Raw genomic sequence first — 20,974 nt, forward strand, 5'->3', positions numbered from 1 at the left:
TTTAGCCCCTTCCAATTTGCCATTACAGGCAAATTATAGACATCCAGATTTCTTCAAAAGTAGGATGTTGATGTTTGAAATCCTTCCCGTTTCATAGTGTGGAGTCCCAGCTGCTTGTTTTCCAATTCTTTATAAATCACATATTTACATCATGTATTCTTGTACAAGAGGATGTGTGAAGTGACACTGTTTTAAAAAATTTGTCATTTATTACTTCACCTTTATCCCCTGTCCCATTAAAGCACTTATCCTGGGAAACTCTGACATGTGAGCTCAAAGACACTTTACCATCGTCTTCGTACTTCCTACTGCCAATTTTATGCCAGGGGCACATATTATGCCTTTCTTTTATTAAATCCTACTTCCAGCATCTTTGGGGTTCCAGAGGAAAGGTGGTTACCTAAATTACTGCTACAGTGCTAGAGGGTTTTTTTTTAAGTATAAGAACAATGATAATCCAAGAATTGCAATGTTGTTGTGAAATCCAAACTGCAGAGACTTTATGCTTTTCTGCTGGACTCTTTATAATAATAAAGAATTCCATCCAAGAGTAGGCTCTTGGGATTAACCCAAATTTATATGTTCTTTGGAAAAGGATGTGTGAAATAAATTTGTTACAAGATTTTTTATTTTAATAAGTTCAGTTATAAATACATAAACCTGCCTCTAAGTCATGATTTAAGCCTCTACAATAATGAAAATTTATTTGCATGGTGATTTTTTCCAGAGACTTTTATTGGTTTGTTTTCATTCATGAAAAATGAATTTAAAGAATGAACATGATTTTAATATGTAGAAGAGTATGAACCACATGAAAAGTGATACTTTACTCCACCCAGCAAAGAGCTATACCTCCCCTGAGTAGACTGAGAATTTGAAAGGAAAAAAATAGCTTCAGGTTAGTTTCAGATGTTCTCTAAAGTTGGATGAATTTAATCCATTTTGGTTCCCACCGTTTATTCAGAAGTATTGCCTCAGGATATGGATTATTTCAAACATTGATATTCCACCACACCCTGTAATATGGGATACAGAAGCTAAACACAACAGTAAAAATTAACAGATTCTTCTTTCTTATGCCTGAATTCAACCAGTGGCCAAGATTGTGAACATAGCTGAGAAATTTACACTCAGCTGACTGAACCTATGTATCTGGGGAATTCAAAGGTTGTAACTGTGGTACTGTATTCCATGAGGTCTAACAATTATCTTTGTTTCATGTATTATCCATAATGTCCTCATCCTCCTTCTATTGTATGAATATAAATACTTCAGTCAACTTAAGCAAAATAAAAATAGGGGTAAAATCTTAACAAGAATTGTATGTTTAAAAAAAAAAAAAAACCAAAAATTTGAAGAATTTCTGATACGTAGTAAAGCAATAAAAATAGTAGCTAAGATATGGAAAATAGGCATATTATACCAAATTTTAATTCTGCAAACTTCTGTCTTTTTGCAGTTCTCTTGGTACTTTTTCTTGTATTTTTTTACTTTTTTGATACATGAAATTTTTACCAAGAGCTTCCTATGGGAATGTAGCTAATGAATTCTTGAATCTTACTGGCATGCACACTCTTCAGTTACCAATTTGAGTCTCTATACTTGAACTGTGTTACTGGTAACACAGGAGTGACTTTAATGGCTTTATCTTTAGTTGCTATGGCATAACTAATCAATACCATGACAAAAAAATATACCACTTTTGAAGATGCAATGAAGATATTAAAAATTCATTGCTGTCCTGTGCTTATCCAATGCACAGATGTAATTTTTCTTTTGTTCTCTGAAAGAACTGCTTGCATGATTTATTCTAGAGATTATGGTTGGGGTTTTTTGCAGAGTAGAAATAAAGTCATTAAAAGCAATGTAGTAACACTGTATTAGATAAAAAATAATAATGAAAAAGAGGATCTAAAAGTGTCATGAGACTGCTTTGCAATGTTGGAACTCTCCAGGCTGCTTTGACCATAGTGGAAAACCACTGCAGAATATCCCACATGCACTGTTACTTTAGTAAAGGCCTAGATGCATATTCAGTTGGGTGTTCACAAGAGTATTTTAAATTAGCTGAGTGATAGTGAAAATTCATGTGCTTGCTTAATCAGAACCTTTATATTAAGGTGTTTCAGCTTTAAGTTACAATTTCTGAAATTACAAAAGAATGAGTGAAAATATGGCTTGATACAACTTTTGAGAAATAAAAATCATTCACAGTTTCCCTTATATTTTCCCATATTTCAGGAGAACTGAAGACTCAGTTTTACAATTTCCTGACTCCCCAATATTGAAAATTAAATGAAGAATAAAATTATCCTCTCATTGATAATCTCTCATGCAGTCTAACTGATAGAATTACTGTGCAAGGTTTTTGCACAAGATGACTAAAGGAAGAGCCTGAGCAGAAATTGTCAAACTCCTGTCCCTGTAAAATCATCCAAATATTAGCTTCACAGAAGTGTAAACAAAGCAGACAGTAACTTGGCTTAGAAATTGTGGAATGGGAGAAGACTTTAAATACAAAAATGTGAATCAGCCAATACAGGATTATAAATTTTTTCCGAAGAGAAAAAAATCTGTAAGATCCTGAACTACAGAGAAAGTGAGAGACTGGTTTTAGAGCATGTGCTTGTGATCATCTTCCAAAATCAGACCTCTCTAACGGGTCTTTTAAACCAAATCCTGTAAAATGTGTCCCACTCTTCAGCCCCCTTTCCAGTAGAACCTTTAAAATTTTGTAGAGCAGTAAAGGAGAGGGGAAGGTCACCGAGAGGACAAACAAAAAGGATGTGCCAAAACTTCTACATCCTGTGGAGAAGTGCTCCTCATGGTTTAGTGCAAACACAACCATGAGGAAATCTCTCCAGTTCATCCCTGCCCACGTAACCCACTTCTCCAGACTCTCACACGGGAAAACACACACCAGAGCTGCTCCCAGATGGGAGGAAGGTTCAGTCTCTCAGCCCACATTCACTGTTCCCATGATTCCATTCAACTTGAGCCTTTCTGCAGGACCTCAGCATTCAGCTTTTATCTCCTGTGGCAAGAGAATGTTGTGCTAGATGTAGACCTTTAGCCAAATCTCAAGTTCTTAATTTGACCCAGATCTAGGGCTTTATTTTAATGGAGCTTGGCTGATTAATGTGAACTGAGAATATGGTATATTGTCCAAATCAGAATTCCATGCCTCAGCAACTGAGTAAAATAAAACCTTAACTTGTGAACACAGAGATCCAAAGGCAGCAATATAAATATTTTTAAATGCTCAAAGTTTATATTAGTTTTAACTTGCTATAAACCATATCCAGCATATTTAATACAGGATTAGTTCATAAAAAATAATTTAAAAATAGGAAACAGTTCACAAAAGATCAACAAATACATTTGGGTAATCCAGGTATAGATTTTAAAGTTAAGTAGATAAGCACTAATAAAACAGCTTGCAAAACTGCAGATATTTGCACATTAACAAAGAATAAAACCATAGAAAAACATGCTCAGTGCACTGCTTTTAAATTTTACCCCTTGACAAATAGAAAGGATGTGTTTAACCAAAAGCAACAGAGAATTCTGAATCCATATGATTGCTGTGAGTATGGGAGACTGGATGTGATGAAGCAGCATCTTCAAAAGCAGCTCCCATGGCATTTTCCCTCATTTTGAGCAGAGGGTAAATTCTGTTCATACTTCTCAAAGCTTTTCTCTTAGTTTCCCTTGGAAGTCTTGCAGGTTTATTTGCTTCACCCTTGTCAGAGCACAGAGTGTACACATGGCAGAGCCTTCTCACCCCTCCAGATGCAAGTAGATGAAGCTTGCTCAGTAGGTACAGAATTTTGGTAGCATGCTTCAAACCATCTTTCCTACACAAGTTAAATTTTTTTTAAAGCTTATGACAGGAATAATTTTTGATAGGAGAAAGCACACAGTTTAAAAAATCCTGCTTTCCTGGCAAATCAGTGTTCCTGGTCACTAAAGCTTAACAGTGAACAGGTAACCAGACTTCATTTGGTCTAAAATAAACATTGACCAATTAGTACACTTTTCTCTAGACTCATTCTTAGAAATAGGATTGATTTTTTTCCAACATTAACTGGTATGTGGCAGACACCCAGGAACCAGCAAGGGTGATGAAAAGCCTGGCAGACATAAAAGTAAAAACCATGTCTAAAAAAGGAAAGCAATAGAGCAAACATAATTGGCAAAAGATGCAATAAGGACAGCTTTTCTCTGATTTAATAAGCAAGTGTGTCATCTTTTTAATGACCCAGAAAGTCACAGATGCAACTTTACACACATTGATCAACCAGTAGGCAGAAAAAGGAAATATGTAATAGCAAAGTGATTCTACACAAAAATTCCACTTTGAAAGAAGAAAAAAAATGTAAGAAACAGACATCAACTAAAATTTGTTATTAAAGGATAGATTTTTAGGCTAAAATACTTTTTGACACATACCTCAATTTTATTGAAATTCCCTGTAGTTGCAAATATTTCAAGCTTTTAAGAAACCTCTAGTTATCAATAAGTTAAAAAAAAAGATATCTTGGATAATAAAGAAAGAATAATAGTCATCTAATTATCATTATTCCATGCTGAACAACTTATTTACTCAGCTGTATGTTTGCATGTAAGACTGCTGTTATCTCTGGTATGCAGGAAGAACAGAAAAAAGATTTTTTATACAGTGTATAATTGACAGACCTACAGCAGAGTATAAAAGAAAAACAGTTTTCAGATTACTTATTAAGCAATTTACAAGTGTTTTCTCTTGAGTTCAATTCATCAGTACCAGAATGCATGACTTTTAACCATGTCTTTATACCATGTAAGTCTTGACCAATATGAGACAAAAATTTATTATTTAAAGAAAATTGTAGTACATATCACTTTAATCTACCATGGAAATAGCTACAGATTTATGCCAAGATTTTAAAAGTCAGGAAGAAATAGTTTCTAGGGAATAGCTTCTTAGACAGGGTGGCTGTATTTATTTCACTATTCTGTATCTTTATAATTTGGATGTTTCTGCACAGTTAGCACTAATTTTACAGGAAGTTCCACCTGAATATGAGGAAGAACTACTTTACTGTACTGTAAGAACTACTGGAATAGGTTGCTTGGAGAAGTTGTGGAGTCTCCCTTACTGGAGATATTCAAGAACTTTCTGGAAACAATCCTGTGCAATGTACTCTCTGCTCGAGCAGGGAGGTCAGACCAGATGTCACACTGTGGTCCCTTCCAACCTCACCCATTCTTGATTGTGTAAATACCAACTCTGAAAGCATAAGAGAAATCCTGACCACATTTGACATTTATGCTCAGAAATTTAAGTCCAAATTAGGAAGAGAAGACTGAGAGGGGATCTGATCAATGCACATAAATATCGCAGAGGCAGGTGCTAAGAGGATGGTGCCAGACTCTTCTCAGTGGTGTCCAGGGACAGGATGAGGAACAATGGGCATAAACTAAAACAAAAGGAGTTTCACCTCAACGTGAAGAACTTTGCACTGAGGGTGGCAGAGCACTGGCACAGCTGCCCAGAGAGGTTGTGGAGACTCCCTCTCTGGAGACATTCAAAACCTGGATGTATTCCTGTGTCACCTGCTCTAGGTGACCCTGCCTTGCCAGGGGGTGGGACTGGATCATATCCAGAGCTCCCTTCCAACCCTACCCATTCTGTGATTCTGTGAGTTGGGAATAAAATAAACATTTGACTCAATAAACAATAGGTTGTTCAAGGCTGAAGATATTTTTTTAAAGGAATGTAGGCTAAATGTAATTCATTTACACTTGAATTTCAAGGAAATACAGATGCTTTGCTGCATTGCCACTGAGGAACAGTGGATTTGGAGGGTTTTGTATGTTATTAAATTGATAAGAATTGGCAAAGAGAAATTATAGAAAAATGCAGAAAATAGCCTGGGGAGCTGGTATATCACTAGACCTAAGTCCCCAGTTCTAAAATCACCCACCCCCACCCATTCATGACCAAAGGTCAAAATGTACAAGAACTCCAGAAAAGAAGCCAACATTAGGGTTCACATTCAGTTTCAGTCACTTCTTAAGCATTCACTTGTACCTCCTAATAACCATATGCTCTTAATTTTTGATATTACAAAAAGCACACAGTTACACTGGCCCTGGGTTAAATCTTCTTCTCCAGAGAGAGAAAGAAAGAGGGGTATTGCATCTTAACTATGCAGCCATAGCATATATTAGCAAAGGCAGACACACAAAATGTATCTTTATCTTAAGGAAAATATGAACAAGTGGATAATGGTCTGTGATTCTTGTCTTTCCCCAGTTTGGGAATGAATTAACTCCTGAGAATTTTCTCTCTCCCTCAGGGTATAACCTGTGTGATAAAACAGAAGTATCTAATACCAGCACATAATGTAAAATATACTTCAGGAAAAACACAGAAAGAATCAGTGTTATTTTTAGAAAGGCAAAAATGCTCCATTTATCATGCTCATTCCAACATCCAATAAATTAAGTGTTTTCCATGCAAGGGTGAAATTCCCTTCTGTTGCCTTGGCAAAGAAAGGCTACTTTGAACAGATTTCGTACATCTGCTACATCAGGAAAAACACCTGCTGACAATTTTCAAGAGTTTCCCAGCACAAAACTCTCTAGAGTAATTCAGCATCTAAATGGCATACAAGTTTCATAATATTGTAAGTCAGAGTAATTGTGTTGAATTTGCCTTTTCATGGAAATCTACAATCCATTTAGTATGTCAGTGCAAACGCAACTTAACTTGCCCCTCAATGATTAAGATGCCAGAGTGAGATAGACATTCTGTGAGCTTAAACATTTTTCTTACCTTTATTTTCTGAAATGGCCAAAATTAAGGCAGCAAAACATTAGGAGCAAAATATTTAGAGGACCATTTCCTTAGCATTCAGCAGAGAATAACACTAGCCAGGCAATTTATATTAACTGGGAAAACATTTACTAACTCTACTACTATCTTTGGTACATCTTCAGAAAGAGTTCTTTGCTCCTTTGGTTAAGTATTTTGATGTCTCTGCCTAGAATACTGTAGCACCAGGTTCATACCAGGAATTAATGGGGCATTTCTCTTGATGAAACAAGTAGATGTCAAATGTTGACCACTTAAAAATAACACCAAGAGTTTTCAGCATGTGCCTGCATCCAACCTCATCCAACCTCTTCTCCACCACAGTACTCCGCACTTGCACAGCAGTTTTCCTCTTGCAAAATAAATCTGCATACTTCCTCCAAGCAGCCAACTGTCTCTAGATTGTTTGTGGACAAGTCAGTTAAAGCACTTCAAAGTAGCTTGGAATAATTATCTACAATTCTTTTTACTCCCTGCAAATGCTCTTTTGCTTTCTTGGAGCATATTTGCTTTGCAACGTGATGCTAACTGGGAAAAGCTCTTTGTTTTTCTTGACCTGATAAAGGGGCTTGAAGAGTTTTAGCTCATCCCTTTTTGAGGGTGTTTATTTGAGTGGGTCATGGGTTTTGTAGGGCTGGTTTTTTGTTTTAGGAGATTGTAGCTGGACATGAATTGCAATGAAGAAAGTGAGCTACTCTTGCAGGTTCCTGGGTTCCTTTGTCAAGCCGGCAGGCAGGAAGGCACTGAAGCAAAGCTAGACATTGCCACCCTGTGGCCGGAGGCGCTCGGCTGGCCAGGGATGGAGCAGAACCAGCAAAACAGGGAGTGTTCAGACCAAATCAGAGGATTAGGGTCCTGGAAAACCCAGCATGAAGGAGGTTTAATTTCTCCAAGCAGGCCCAAGTTGCAAAAATGGGGACATGAGAAGGCAGCAAAACTCTTACTCTAGTGAAGATACTAATGGATGCCATACAACCAGGAATCCTGGTCACTTTACATGCCAGACTCTATTTCATGCAGAGACACATGAAGGAAGGCTGTCAGAGTGTGGGAGTTGGAGCCCAGCGTTCCATTACTCCAAAGTGAACTGCTTAGCCAGGAGAGAGGACAGGGCTACCCTCCATTGTACAGACATACACAGAACATGCAGAGTTTGGAGTATCTTTTTATTGCGCCAGGAGAGATGGAGAGGACAGGCCCCTAACTGCCTGAGTACAATACTCTGTATTTTCCTCTTTGGAAACATGAGTTTCTACAGCACGACATCCCTTCCAGTAATTAAGTATTCTATACCATCATTCCATCACTACAGTTTCCTTCTCTGAAATCCCATTTTAAAAATGAAGGGCTGATACTTGGGAACATGACATTCCTAGATGAGAAAGCACCACAAGTATCTGGCTCTGTATCTGACAAGGTTCTAGAGATGGAGCTGCTCATGGGCACCAGTTCATGCCTTCCTGGAAGCAGGACCTTGTTATTTCAAATCAAGCAGAAATACCTACAGTGTGTCAGTTCCTGCAGAGCTTTACAGCCCAGCAGGGCTTTTTGGCTCATTAAGAGTATTAAATTTGCTACTGATCAGCTACACAACTCATTCTGGGTAGAAGCCCTCTGACTCTTCATGTGCTTCCTATGTCTGTTTTTCATTTATGATTCAAACATCCCATCCCTCGCTGTCTTTTCTAACAAACACTCTGCAGAGGTATGCTTTTTATAGCCTGTCTAGGAAGTATCTAGACTCCATGCTGTTCAGCCTTTTTGCTTCATTAAGCTGGAAGAATGTTCTACCAGTTATCTGGCCAAAACTGATCATTTACATAACGGCTGTGGGAAAACTGTTTTATAATAATCAGAGTTCCATTCAATAAAGACTTGCACCAGGAAGCTCACCAGGTTAAGATTCACCTCATGCACCTGTGGAATTCTGCATTGCACACACTGGACCATTCTCTGATGCTAAAGAGACTAGGGCCACCTAACAAGTGTCTTCTGAAGGGAAGATGAATCCTACCACTCCTGACTAGATGAACAGGACTTAACTGTGTAATCTTTTTACCCAAATTCAGTTCCTCTCAGAGCTTGTAAATTCCAGATTTGTTGTTCAAGCGCATCGATTGCATTTGTTATCTCAGGATCATTAAATGATGTTGTGCTTCCTGGAGAAAAAAATATGTATTTAAAGACCTAACAGGTTTTGAAGAATCTTTTAAAAATAAAAAAAGCCATTTATATATGTAATAGGAAAGCAGTTCTTTGAAATCCTCTGCCTGTGATGCACTTTAACCATATGCAGTAACAAAACAGAATTCCCATGTCACCAGAGCAAGGAGAGAATTCATGTCCTGCCTTTTCAAAAACCAGATACATTTTTATTTACTGCTCTACTGGCTTCAAGGGAATGGTCAAGAAATTCCACGTACTATACACTGCTCAAGCACAGTTTAACACTGAAGGGTGAATTAATAATATACAATTAGATTGCTATGAAAGCAAAAATTCTGTGGAATTAAGGCAACAAGATGAAGTAGCCATGCAAGAAAGAAGATAGGCCTTATCAGCAGAATTGAATTCCAGATAAAGTGCAGCTTCCCTTCCTAGAATACAGAGAATGCCTATGATTGCAGCAATCAGAGTCAGCAAGAGGTTGTAAATTTAGCTAGTCTGGAAACCAAATGAAATGGAAAATAGAACATCAAGCACTGAAAAGCAAGTTAATTAACTGAGAGCAACATCCACAATTTTCATAGCTCTGCAGAGATCATGCAGGACTTTTGTTGAGTTTTCAGGTCAAGATAATGAAGAGCATATGGGATAATTAATTCCCCATGCTTAGTGGGACAATATGTCACCAGTGTGAATCTGAATCATCAAGTCATTCCTCAAACTTCCAACTTTACAGTGGCAAAAGAGAAAACAAGCAAAAAAAAAAAAAAAAGCTAATTATATAAAGAGACTTCTAGAAATAACAAGGTGTTTAACCTCAAAGATACAGCACTGAAATGCCACTTCACTTTCTGGACCTTGAGTTAAGAGCAGGACAATAGAGAGTTACCTGGTCTGCCTAGGTCATCACACCTCTTCAAGGTAATTCAGAGATCACAGTTGACATGATGGTGACAATTATCTGTTATATAAACCATGGGAAGACCAAGGAAAAAGATCCACTTCCCACTTGCCTGAAGAGTATCTCAATTATACCTATACATACATATATATTTAATATACATATAATATATAGATATATACAAACATATGTGTGCATATATATTTTCTCTCCCTGTAGGGAATAAGTAAAACTGACAAAGAATTCAAAAGGTCAAAAAGATGACAAAAATCAGATACCTGAATGTATATACAGAAAGAATTCATAGCATGCTCTGAATGACAGTCTTTAGGAAAATAAAAATTCTAAGGTAAAAACCAAGGCAATGAGATTACATAGATACAGAGATCAGGAAAAAAAAAATAAAGGTGTGTTTTTCACCTTTCCCCAGGCTTGACAGTATGAAGAAACATTATGAAGCTAACAGCACCATCTGGTTTTTGAGACTGTATGTGCAACTTCCAAAAACACTTCTATACTTCCATTCTTTGTACTATCCCTTAAGCATAAAATAAACCAGCAGTTTCTGTACAGAGTTAAGAGAATGAGAAGGCATAATCTCAAAATGAATCAAAATATGATCTACTATGTAATTTCTACCATAGTTTTGGTACAAAAACGATTTGTGACAAAGGTTTGGAACTATCAAAATTAACAATCTGGATTTTTTTGTAAAGAAAGTGAAATAATACATTTTTCTGTACAATATTTAGTTCTATGTAACAGAGAAAATGCTGTAAATAAGTCATTGTAGGCAATTCTGACAGTTCTGAAAAGGGCAGTTAAATTGTCATGAGAACAGGGAAGGAGGGCCTCCACATGACCACTGAAATCCACAAAACAACTGCTCACATGTAATGAGAGCCTTCAGTTCTATAAACCAGTTAGTTATTATTACAACATGTACATAAGCTTTCTTGAATTAGAAGATAAAGCTTAACTAGTGCCCGTAAGTACTGCAGTAGATGAATTTGACAGAAAATAAGTAGTGTGTGGGGAACTGGGTCAAACCAATTCTCAACCCCACCTAAAATGCTTGTGCAGATGCATTTACTTGATGTCAAAAAAAGTAATAGAGCTAGGTCAGGCAAAGGAAGCCACAATTCATATTGAGTGGGTTTTCTTCTGTAACACTTTATTAAATATTTTTCATTGCATCCATGTATTAATCATTTTCCAATATCCAGCAAGGCAGAAAGACATAGCAAAGAAAAATGTAGTTTAAAAAAAAAGAGGCTGTTGGGTTTTGGTTTTAGTTCACAGACTGATCCTTAAACAAGTACAGGACTGTATATCTTAAAGACAATGAAATGTAGTTCACTGTCATATAAACTGGTAATTTAGTCTGGGATGATGAGCTCCAGTTTACACCACACAGATGAGTCACTGAATGCAGTCTGCATCCTCCTACAAATCCAGTGCAGTATTTCTTTAGGTGCTTCTGTAGTAGTTAGGCTGCATTTTCCAAAAATGCTTATGAACTCTTGTAACACTGATCTGGAGCTAAATTTATTCTCCTAACATTCAGCTCTGTTGCAAAGGTTCTTGCCTTTTGGTAGAAGAAGAGAGACATTTCCCGATCCACAAGGAAGTTATGGTAGATCACTGCGAGTCTGGTGTAAATCTTCAGCTGAGCTTTTTTATTGCCCAGGTCCATGGCAGCAGCAAGTGCCAAGTGGTAATAACCAGCTGCATCAAAGGGGTCCTGAAATAAGAAGCTCAAAGTTAGTACAACCAGTGCAAAGGCACTGAAGAGCTCAGTCTGTAAGTATCTCACAAGAATAATAGATTCTGAGCTTCTCTAAGTTTCCCCACTTTACCATTTACATTCCAAACACACAAAACTAGAACATGGCAAAATGTGATTCCATTAAATATTGCTCAGTATAAAAATTTGCTGCTGATGTTATTAAAATCTCTTACCTTAAGGTCATAGAATATTATATCTCCTAAAATCAAGTACACCTTGACGTAATAGAGTGTTTCCTCCTCAAACTCCAGAGGAGAGGAGCAGAGGGACAAGGCCTTTAAATAGAAGTGTTCAGCTAGTTCACAGTGACCCAAATGGTGATGGATGGCTGCCAGGCGATGGTAAGCTATTCTTTCATTTAGCTGATTTCCTAAAGGGATAGCATACAGGTCAGGATAAAAACACAAAGTATTCAAATCTGTGCTACTTTTTAAAAATTTCTGTACTGAACTTGCTGAGCTTTTATTGAATCAAAACACTTTTGCTCAAGAGATACATGGTCAAAACATGCCTTTCAAGAAAAATCCTATGGAATTTCTGAATTTCCTGCTGTAGTATTTGACTGTGTCCAGGATTTTAAGAACTACATTCATCTCTCATGTGTATATATATATATTATAATATCTGTACTCACACACACACACAGAGTGCGTACTTACAATGAATACAAATAGGTTATTATGAAAGAAATGAAAGAAAGAAATTTAATGGGAATAAAGACTCCCCTTGCCCATCCCAATATATATTTTACATGAAAAATTATGACAAAAAGATTATTTCCAGACTGATCAAAATGACCTGTGGGTGCTTGTATAGAGTGTTAGGAAGGTTCTTAATCAGTTGAACAGCTCACAGGCTTGAAGAATAGTAGTTTTGAAACTAACCCTATCATTTTTGATTTTTCCAGCCTGTGTTGGATCACTATCAAGGCTTTGAGCAAATCTGAAAGTATGTGACACTCAAAAGCCTCTCAGGACAACGTTATTCATTAGTTTTGTATCTCAGCTGTTAGAAGCACACTCAGGTTGGACATAAAATTCCAGGTTTAATTCTATGCTCAACCAAAGGTTTTCGATTTGATCCCAAGTTAGAAGAGGAAGTAATAAATTGCTCATTCTTGAATAGAGGCAAAAAATAGCAATTATCTAGTAATGTTATGAAATCCTAGCAAGAAATGACTGAATGCAAGGGAAGAAAACTCTACATATAGAGTTTGGCTGTATTTTTAGTGGTATCACTCATACTCAGCTATAAAGGAAATTGTTCTTACCTAAATTTATGCTGAGGACAAGAGCTACTCTTGCATGTTCCAGACTTTCCTCATAAGCCTTCAGATTCATCAGCAATCCCACCAATTTATTGCATAATCTCAGTTCAGTGGTTTTGTTGCCAGTCTGAACAGCAAGTGGGAGAGCCCTGTCCTGAAACACACAACATCAGCTTAGGTATGGCTGAACCACAAGGTGTGCACTGACAGGCTCTCAATTATGTCAAATCAAGTAATTCCTGCTTTCATTTTGCTCTTTGCTTAGAACAGATCTTGCAGCCAGAAGAGGATTTGAAACAGGTGATATCTACTAATACCATGACAAGTACTCAGCTGCAATAGGTTATCAACAGTTTGCTGAGAGGTTCAACTTTTTGTTCAGCACTTGCAGAACACCTGCTATGGTGCGAGGTACATAACTATCAATGCAGCAGAAAAACTGCACAAACCCTGTAGAAAGTCACTGCTTTCTCCTTTTCCCAAGTACCATTGAAAAATATGTCTCCAGCAGCTTCAAATAATTCCATTCGTAAATTTGGATCTCCTGTGCAAAGAGCAGCATCCTGAGCAACCTGAAAAGAAAATAAGGAAAAAAATCAAATCTTGGTTACTCTGTGGTAAAAAAAATAAGTATTAGCAATTGAAGAAAGATCTTTTTATTATCTGTCCTATTATAATGATAAGAAAGGCCATATTTGATGTGAACATGCTCTTTTTTGATATCCTCTTTTTAAGCAAGCCAGTAGCAGGTGCTAAAGAAGAAACAAAAACCTGTTTTCCATTTTTCTGGCAATAGTATCCTACTACCTTTGTCAGCACATGACACTCTAACAATACCATATTTGATAGCTGCCACATTGCCACATAATATGTTTGAATTAGATCTAGCATATCATGGAAATAAATTCAAATTGCAAGTTAGATATTGGTAACTGCAGATTTAAAAGCCTGTGTACTGATTTCTGTAAATAAACGCAGGTGTACTATTTTATTCTCATGGATAAATACATCTTGCTAGCAAAAAGGATTTAATAAAGGGCAGCATACAAAGCAAGAATACCAGGATCTTCAGTTATTGATAGGAAAAATAGTAATGAAAGCAGTGCCTTTTACATAAGGCAAGGCTGAGAATCTTGCTCAGGCTTTGTCTTCTTTAGTTTTCAAATTGCATTCAGTTAATAAAAGTCCTTCTTTCTACTTAAGCACAAAGGCAGAGCAGTGATTATTTTCTACCTGTTTTGGCTTAGGCACCTAGGGACTCTATTGCATCCCATTGTGGAGGTTTTCCTTACAACCAAGATGTGAGAACTTGCACAAATCATGGGCATAAATCACAGTGGTCAAAGTTTTAGTGGGCAGATTCCTGCTTTGAGACTTCCTTCGTGGACAGGTACTTTTTTGTTGCATGAATATTTCATGCTGTCATGTTTAGATATCCCTAACACACTCTTCCTCTTGGAGGAAATTAAGCAGATAGAGAAAATCATCCCACATGCTGATTTGGCTTTTGTACCACCAGGTGACTGACTTGGGGGCTATCAGTTAAAATCATTTTGGGAGAGCACAGCACAGTCCCTTTTTGTAAACACATGTATTCAGTTTTCCTACTAAGTATTTTAAAATGCAACTTAACTGAGAGACAAACTCCTTAAAGTGGCCCCATGTATTATGTCCCAGTACATTTTAAACGTGAACTTGTTTCCTGTATCTTCATGCTTTGCAGATTTTTTTCTAAACCTCTTAACAGCAGGTGTCTGGTTATTTTATTTTGAGATCATATTTTGGTACTACTCATACACCACCCAAGAGTCAGGTCTTGCCATACCAAGCCCTGTATACACCCTGCACTATAGCAACCTCCCTTACAGTGAGAGAAAAGCATTTTTAACTCCTTTGCAGAAGTAAGGAATTACATCCCCAAATACTTCAGTGGATGGTGATGGGTCATCCAGACAACTGAGTCAGACCTGGGCTGCAGTGCAGCTCCAAGAAACACTCTGGATCACCCTGTTCAGCAACCACAAGGGCTGGATTCCAGTTTCAGGTCACCTCACCACCTGTTAGCCCAGCAGTGGAAGCTGCAGCAGGTCCTGGGTGATTCAGGGGTTCTGAGGTGTGTAATCCATGTGATCTGCTCTCACTGATGCAAAGACAACAGCAGCTTGAGCTGGCTCCATGCCATGCTAGGCATGGACACAGGAGGAAACATTCAGATGCTCTGGAAATGCTTCCTGAAGAAGCTACTCTGTTTTCCTGGGTTCTGGCCCACAATCCAGCAAGCTAAAGTGAATATTCTGTTACCCACCATATGTCATATGCACCTGTCATATAATTGCTGTGGTGCTGTAGAGCTGGTAAATAGTGACAAAGAAACACACAGAATTAACAGGAACTAAGAAAGGACATCGTCCAAAATCCTTCCAGAGTCAAACAACAGATTAAAATGGAGCACCAGTGGGAAAATGCTGAGACTTTCAGCTGCTGAGCATTGCATGAACAGTGTCACTAAATAATCAGAATATCAATTGGCAAAATCTATGGAATTTTTGTATCTAATTACTTACTCTTACCATGCCACCTGCACAACACTGATACCATGTGCATGCCTGTAAGTGTTGACAACATACCTGAATATAAAGATCCACAAGCTCATTCTGCCTCAGAACATAATATATCTTTCCTGCCTGTAGCCAAGCATATGCCTCCTTCTCTTTTTTCTGGAGATCTATGAATATTCCAAGGCTTCTTTTGGTATATTCCAGAGCTGACCTGTAGGCCCTGAAACAGGGAAAATTGCTAATCACAGAAGGGTTCTTCAGAATTGCAAATGGTATTCTTCATAGCAAGAAAAGCCTTATGCTAATATTAAAGACATTCTGTTTTCCCTATTTAATGCACAATTATAATTTCTCAGCTATATTACACTAGCAACTAGAAAACTCAGTTTTCCTCTTTTTTTATCTGTTACCTCTTAGATTGTTAGCTATTATATTGTTATATATCACGTAAACATGTTCTATATATAACATTATATATAGATACTTATGTTATCCATACAATTTATCCTGTAATATTGTATATTATTTCAAGATAGTTTAGATATGTCCTTCCTCTACTTCAAACTTGTGAGAGGTAGAAAAGTCTTTCCTCATCTTTAACTCTTCTATCACTTATGGATGTTTCCTAAAAACTTCAGAGAGAAATTGCATCTAATATTTTTGACCATTTATACCTCTGACTTAAGTGCAATTCAGACTAATCAGCAATTGATAAAAACACAGGAGAAACTGGGAGGAGAGTGATAGGGCAGAGGAGAATGTGACATATCATGATCAGTTCTAGAAGCACCTAAATTATCAGATTTATTGATGTTATGGTGCTATGTCTATTTCTATACCAGACACAGAATCCCCAGACTCATCAAATCTTTCTCCATCTCCTGCTACACGCCCATCACCTTGACCCAATGCATTCTCTTCTGAGCACAAGACACAAACATATTAAAATATAACATGACCTGCACAGATTTATGTGAACCCTTACACAGTGCACCTTCAGAACAGCCTACTTAGGCCTCCAAAGAGAACCAAAACAAATCTAAAGGTAATAACATCCCTTGTGTTTCACACTATCAAGATTTCCGTTGTCTCAACAAGATCTCATCTGAGGGGAAAAAATTGTTTTTACCCTTTCTGATTCCTACAGGAATTGAGGAGATCTGTCACTCCTTCTATAATCATGAGAGGAAGTAAAGATTCACCAAACAAGCCTGACATCTCAGTCATCTCTGCTAACATGAGCAAAAGAAAGGTAGTTGAAGTAGACAAACTCAGCCCAATTACTGAATGCTACTTCCATCCCTCCATCAGAGCTTTTGCTTTTACAGCAGGTAGAAGCAAATCCAATCCATAACCCAGCACAGCAGCTGGAACAGGTCAGGATGTGTTCACTGGCATGGACACTGTAGTTTAGAACAGACATGACATCTTTTATTACTTATCACAGACACAAATCCTTGTTACTCAGGGCTGCTAGCACAAAGGACACTGTGATGCTGTGGTCTAATACCATATTGAGATTGTGTTATCTGGTAGCATGCTAAGGTTACACAAATCCACATGCTAAGGTTACACAAATCTGGAAGCCAGGCTCCTGGGATATACATATTCCACACAAAGCAGCAGCTTCTCCAGCTAGTAAAATCTTCCTGCAAATTCCAGGTAGCTTGAAATCTTAACCAAGAAAAATTTTGAAAGTTTTGATTGAAAAATTTTCTTCAATCTCTCCAAAGGATGGTCACCAACTATATCATTAAAAGGCAGTAACAAAGCTAAATGAATTGGGTGACCTACTAAGCACATTAGAAGCTCCAACTACAGCCACTTAAAGCTAAAATAGGCATCTGTTCTCTTTCCATGACTGAGAATATTTTTTGCATCCTTGCGGAGGCATGCTTGAAAATATCTGAATCTAAAGAAACTCCTTGAAGTGAAGTATAGCAAGAAAAAAAAGAAAATCAGACAAAGCAGCCTTAAAAAACACTTAACATTCTTAGAGAAAACTGCAAGCTCCCTCAGCTATTGTTACTATAATTTAACTTGTGCAGTCTGTTATTTCAATACATCAGGGAAAAAAAATGGTATTTGGAAAATAAGAGCAATATGGAAATTGCTGAAGAGTAAATCTATGTAGGTTTGTACATCAGCTTTGTACTTATGTAAGTTTTGACAAAAGTTTTACCTCAAAGAGAATCATTAATGTAGAGGCTAATGCCTGATCTGTTTGGAATGTGTCCTTTAGTGTCTTAAAAAAAAAGTCTTGCAAAAATCACTGCAAACAAATCACCTGGTACAGCAGTCAAGAGCTGCATAACATATAATATGTTTAAAATGTATTTACATAGATTTTAAAAATAAATTGGTTCTTGAAGTGGTGCTAATCCCTGCAGAACATCTTGTCTCCCTTGAGAGATTATAGTTACTTAAAAAGAAACAAGAAAATTCTCCACTAGCACCAGACTCTCCAATTCTGACAAAGTGTATTAGCAAAGCAGAGAGAAAAAAAAGTGTCATGTTCACCTTCTGCAAAAATTGAGATCCTGTATATGATAGAAAAGTTAAAACTAGAATGAAAGAGAAGTCACTCAGTATGTCTTACCTTTCTGTTCCTAAAGACAAATAGAGCTGACTAATGGTTTCCAAAATTTGTCCCTCCAGAACTTTGTTGGACAGCTTTCTAGCTAAAGATAGTTGATATTCATTGTAGATGACACACTGAGTCTCATTGGGAGCAACTGTACTGTAGAACTGACACAGCAGTTTAATTGCTTGCAGTTGACCTAGGAGAATAGGTTGGAAATATGAACATGAATCTCCACTTTAAAATGAATTATTAATTAATTTTTAAATTATCCATTCTCCCTGTTTCACAAATTCCAGCACAAACAACGAAAAATATAGAAATCCTAACAAGAATATTCCACTACCATTTCATTCTCCTCCAAAATTAACAAAGGCTAGAGGTTATCTCAAACTTAATTTCCAAAATAAAATAGCAACAGAGTCACCTTACAGGCATAAACTGCCTTAATCATGGTAGGAAGAATAACAAAGTAAGACATGCATCCTCTAAATACAGATCTAACATACCTAACATTCCCAAACAGGGTACATTTTGCAATTCTGAGAGAAAAAGATATACTTACTCTCCAGATGACTTGTCTCCATTGCAACTAAAAAAGCCCATTCATAATAAAACCTTCCTTTTTCTCTTTCAGTTTTACCAACATAATAACATCCCAGCTGAAGGAGGACTTGGATAAAGTCTTGACCACAGTCCATAATTGGAAGCTTGGAGAATAGCTTAACTGCCCTGATAAAATAATGTTCTGCCAGCTTGCTGGCTGCAGCATGCAGGCAGAGAGCCCCAAAATTAGCCAGGGCTATGGCTTGGTTATGGGTCATCTCAGTCTCTTCTGACAGACACAGTGCTCTGTAGTAGCTCTCAGCAGCTTCTTTTATGTTGTTTGTCCTTTTCAAAGCTATAGCAAGCATGTTGTAAGCGATGCCGAGTTGCTGAGGATTGCTCCATGAAGAGCCTACAACAGCATTTAAAATGGATAAAGCCACATCATACTGCTTGTGAAGAATGTATAGCCAAGCAAGTGAAACCAAATAGTTAACAGCTTCCTCTGGCTTAGCAGAAGCAGAGTCCAGTGCTTTCATCATGTAAGCAATGGCTTTTCCATACTGTTTGTGGTGGCTGTACAGCTTTGCTAAGCTAAGACAGATAGTGCTGCACAATCCTTCCTGCTCATTAGTAAACACAGCAGAAAGTGCTTGAATGAGGTAAGGTGCAATTTGGGATGGGAGCATTTGTCTGAGTTTTCTCAGGCCATATAGTTTGGGAGCATTTTTGATGACTAAATCAATCCTTTTCAGGGAATCCATTAAGGTACTGGAGCTCTGGGGAGAGGTAACTTTTATGCAACTTAACACAATGTGTGGCAAACACTTTTCATGGTAGGACTCTGCTAGTTTGAAGTAACAGTTGTTGGATAAACTATTTTGTAAACCCAGGTCATTGAGCAAGAGCTGAAACCTTTCCAAGAATGGCAGTGCCTCTTCGTGCTGTTTGTGTGCACTGTAATGTTTTGCCAGTAGAAAACATGCCCTTGCCTCTGCATGTTTGTTCTGGCTCAAAATTGTCCTCTTCAGAGCATATTTCAGTATATCTGACTCCAGGTCAGCACTGCAAATGTAGTTGGGAATTGCCATGAGAAGAGATGCAGCCTTGTCAAAAATATGAGTACACTTTTCCCTGTTCTTCTGGGTCAAGTAGATGACTGTTAGATTTGTATAAAGAGCAATTACAAAGTACAAGTCACTAAACCCTCCAGCTACTGCTCTCAATGCTTCCTCAAAATACACCCGAGCTTGGGAAAACTTCAGCTTTTTGACACTGAGTCTGCCTAAGAGAAAGCACAGCCTTGCTAGTGCCCAGGACAGACCTGCTTTCTTTGCTGCTTCCCTTGCTAATCTTAAAAAACTAACCAGTTCTTCTTCTTCTGAGAATCCATAGAACATGCTATTGGTAAATGAGTAAGTGAAATCATACAGGCTTTTGAAGTTGCTCTCATACTCTTTCCTATTTAAGAAGAGTAACAATGGGCCAAAGATGTCAGATTCTTGGATCTCATCTTGACATATGGGGAAAGAAGGCCCCTCAGGTAGAGGAGATATTTCAGTCTTTGAAGAACCAGTAGATTCCTTCCCTTCAGCAGTTGGCTCTTCAGCTTGAGTGGCCTCCAAATTCTTGAAGTTCTTCAGCAATTCTTCTATCTTGCCATTCTTGCTAGTGGATCCTGTGCCAGAAGGTAAGGATGGGATGTCTGAAATTTAAAAATAAATTACAGATCACAGCTTCCTGCATGTATGCAAACAAAGATCTTTGATAGACCAACTAAAACATTTGCCAGAGAAGATGCTGTTACAAAAACATTATGTAAACATACTGTGATTTCTTAACAGTATGTCTAGGAGACAAGCCAAAGGTGTAAAAAGATATCAAGAAGGATCAAGAAGTGTGGGAGACTGAAGGAGTGGGGATAAACAGAACTCTCCACATGTAAGCAGGTTAGTGATCAGTACACTTGTCTAGCCAGGCCCTGTGCCTGATCCAACATTAATCCAGCTGAAGTCCAGCTCTAATTCAAAGTGCTATGTGTCTGTGCATAGTCAGAAAGTATAGTCAGTGTATATTTTCTATTCTGTCCATGTGCATATGAGCAAGAGACCTGCCAGAGAAATACAATTCAGACTTGTTGGTCAGCAGAAGAAAATCTAAGAAGACCCAAGGTCAGGGTGTGGATGCTGATTGCAATTAAGGTCTGAGGGAAATGAGAATTCAACCATTCAAGCTGGGTAAGGCTATGCCTATGTCCTGACAGCATGCTAAGGCAGGTTAGCCAGAACATGGAGCAAAACTGAG

General features: G+C 37.6%; 1 protein-coding gene across 12 annotated transcripts in view; it reads right to left on the reverse strand.

The window, feature by feature from the left end:
• Window positions 1-11,071: 11,071 nt before the first annotated feature.
• Window positions 11,072-20,974, reverse strand: part of SH3TC1 (SH3 domain and tetratricopeptide repeats 1) — a 33,800-nt gene continuing 23,897 nt past the window's right edge. For 5 of the 12 annotated variants that reach the window (XM_085059730.1, XM_085059728.1, XM_085059727.1 and 2 more), the window contains 7 exons: window positions 18,690-20,375; window positions 18,143-18,323; window positions 15,613-15,763; window positions 13,435-13,557; window positions 12,989-13,139; window positions 11,892-12,088; window positions 11,072-11,673 (listed from right to left, as the gene is read on the reverse strand). In XM_085059730.1, the coding sequence (XP_084915856.1) occupies window positions 11,443-11,673; window positions 11,892-12,088; window positions 12,989-13,139; window positions 13,435-13,557; window positions 15,613-15,763; window positions 18,143-18,323; window positions 18,690-20,375 (2,720 nt within the window). In that variant the 3' untranslated portion in view covers window positions 11,072-11,442. Of the gene's footprint in view, window positions 11,674-11,891; window positions 12,089-12,988; window positions 13,140-13,434; window positions 13,558-15,612; window positions 15,764-18,142; window positions 18,324-18,689; window positions 20,376-20,974 lie in introns of those variants that run through there. The other 7 variants (XM_085059731.1, XR_014851926.1, XR_014851925.1 and 4 more) reach the window with 7 other exon arrangements.

Source organism: Lichenostomus cassidix, chromosome 4 (genome assembly GCF_008360975.1).
Source record: "Lichenostomus cassidix isolate B80296 chromosome 4, HeHo_3.0, whole genome shotgun sequence".
NCBI classification, from domain to species: Eukaryota; Metazoa; Chordata; class Aves; order Passeriformes; family Meliphagidae; genus Lichenostomus; species Lichenostomus cassidix.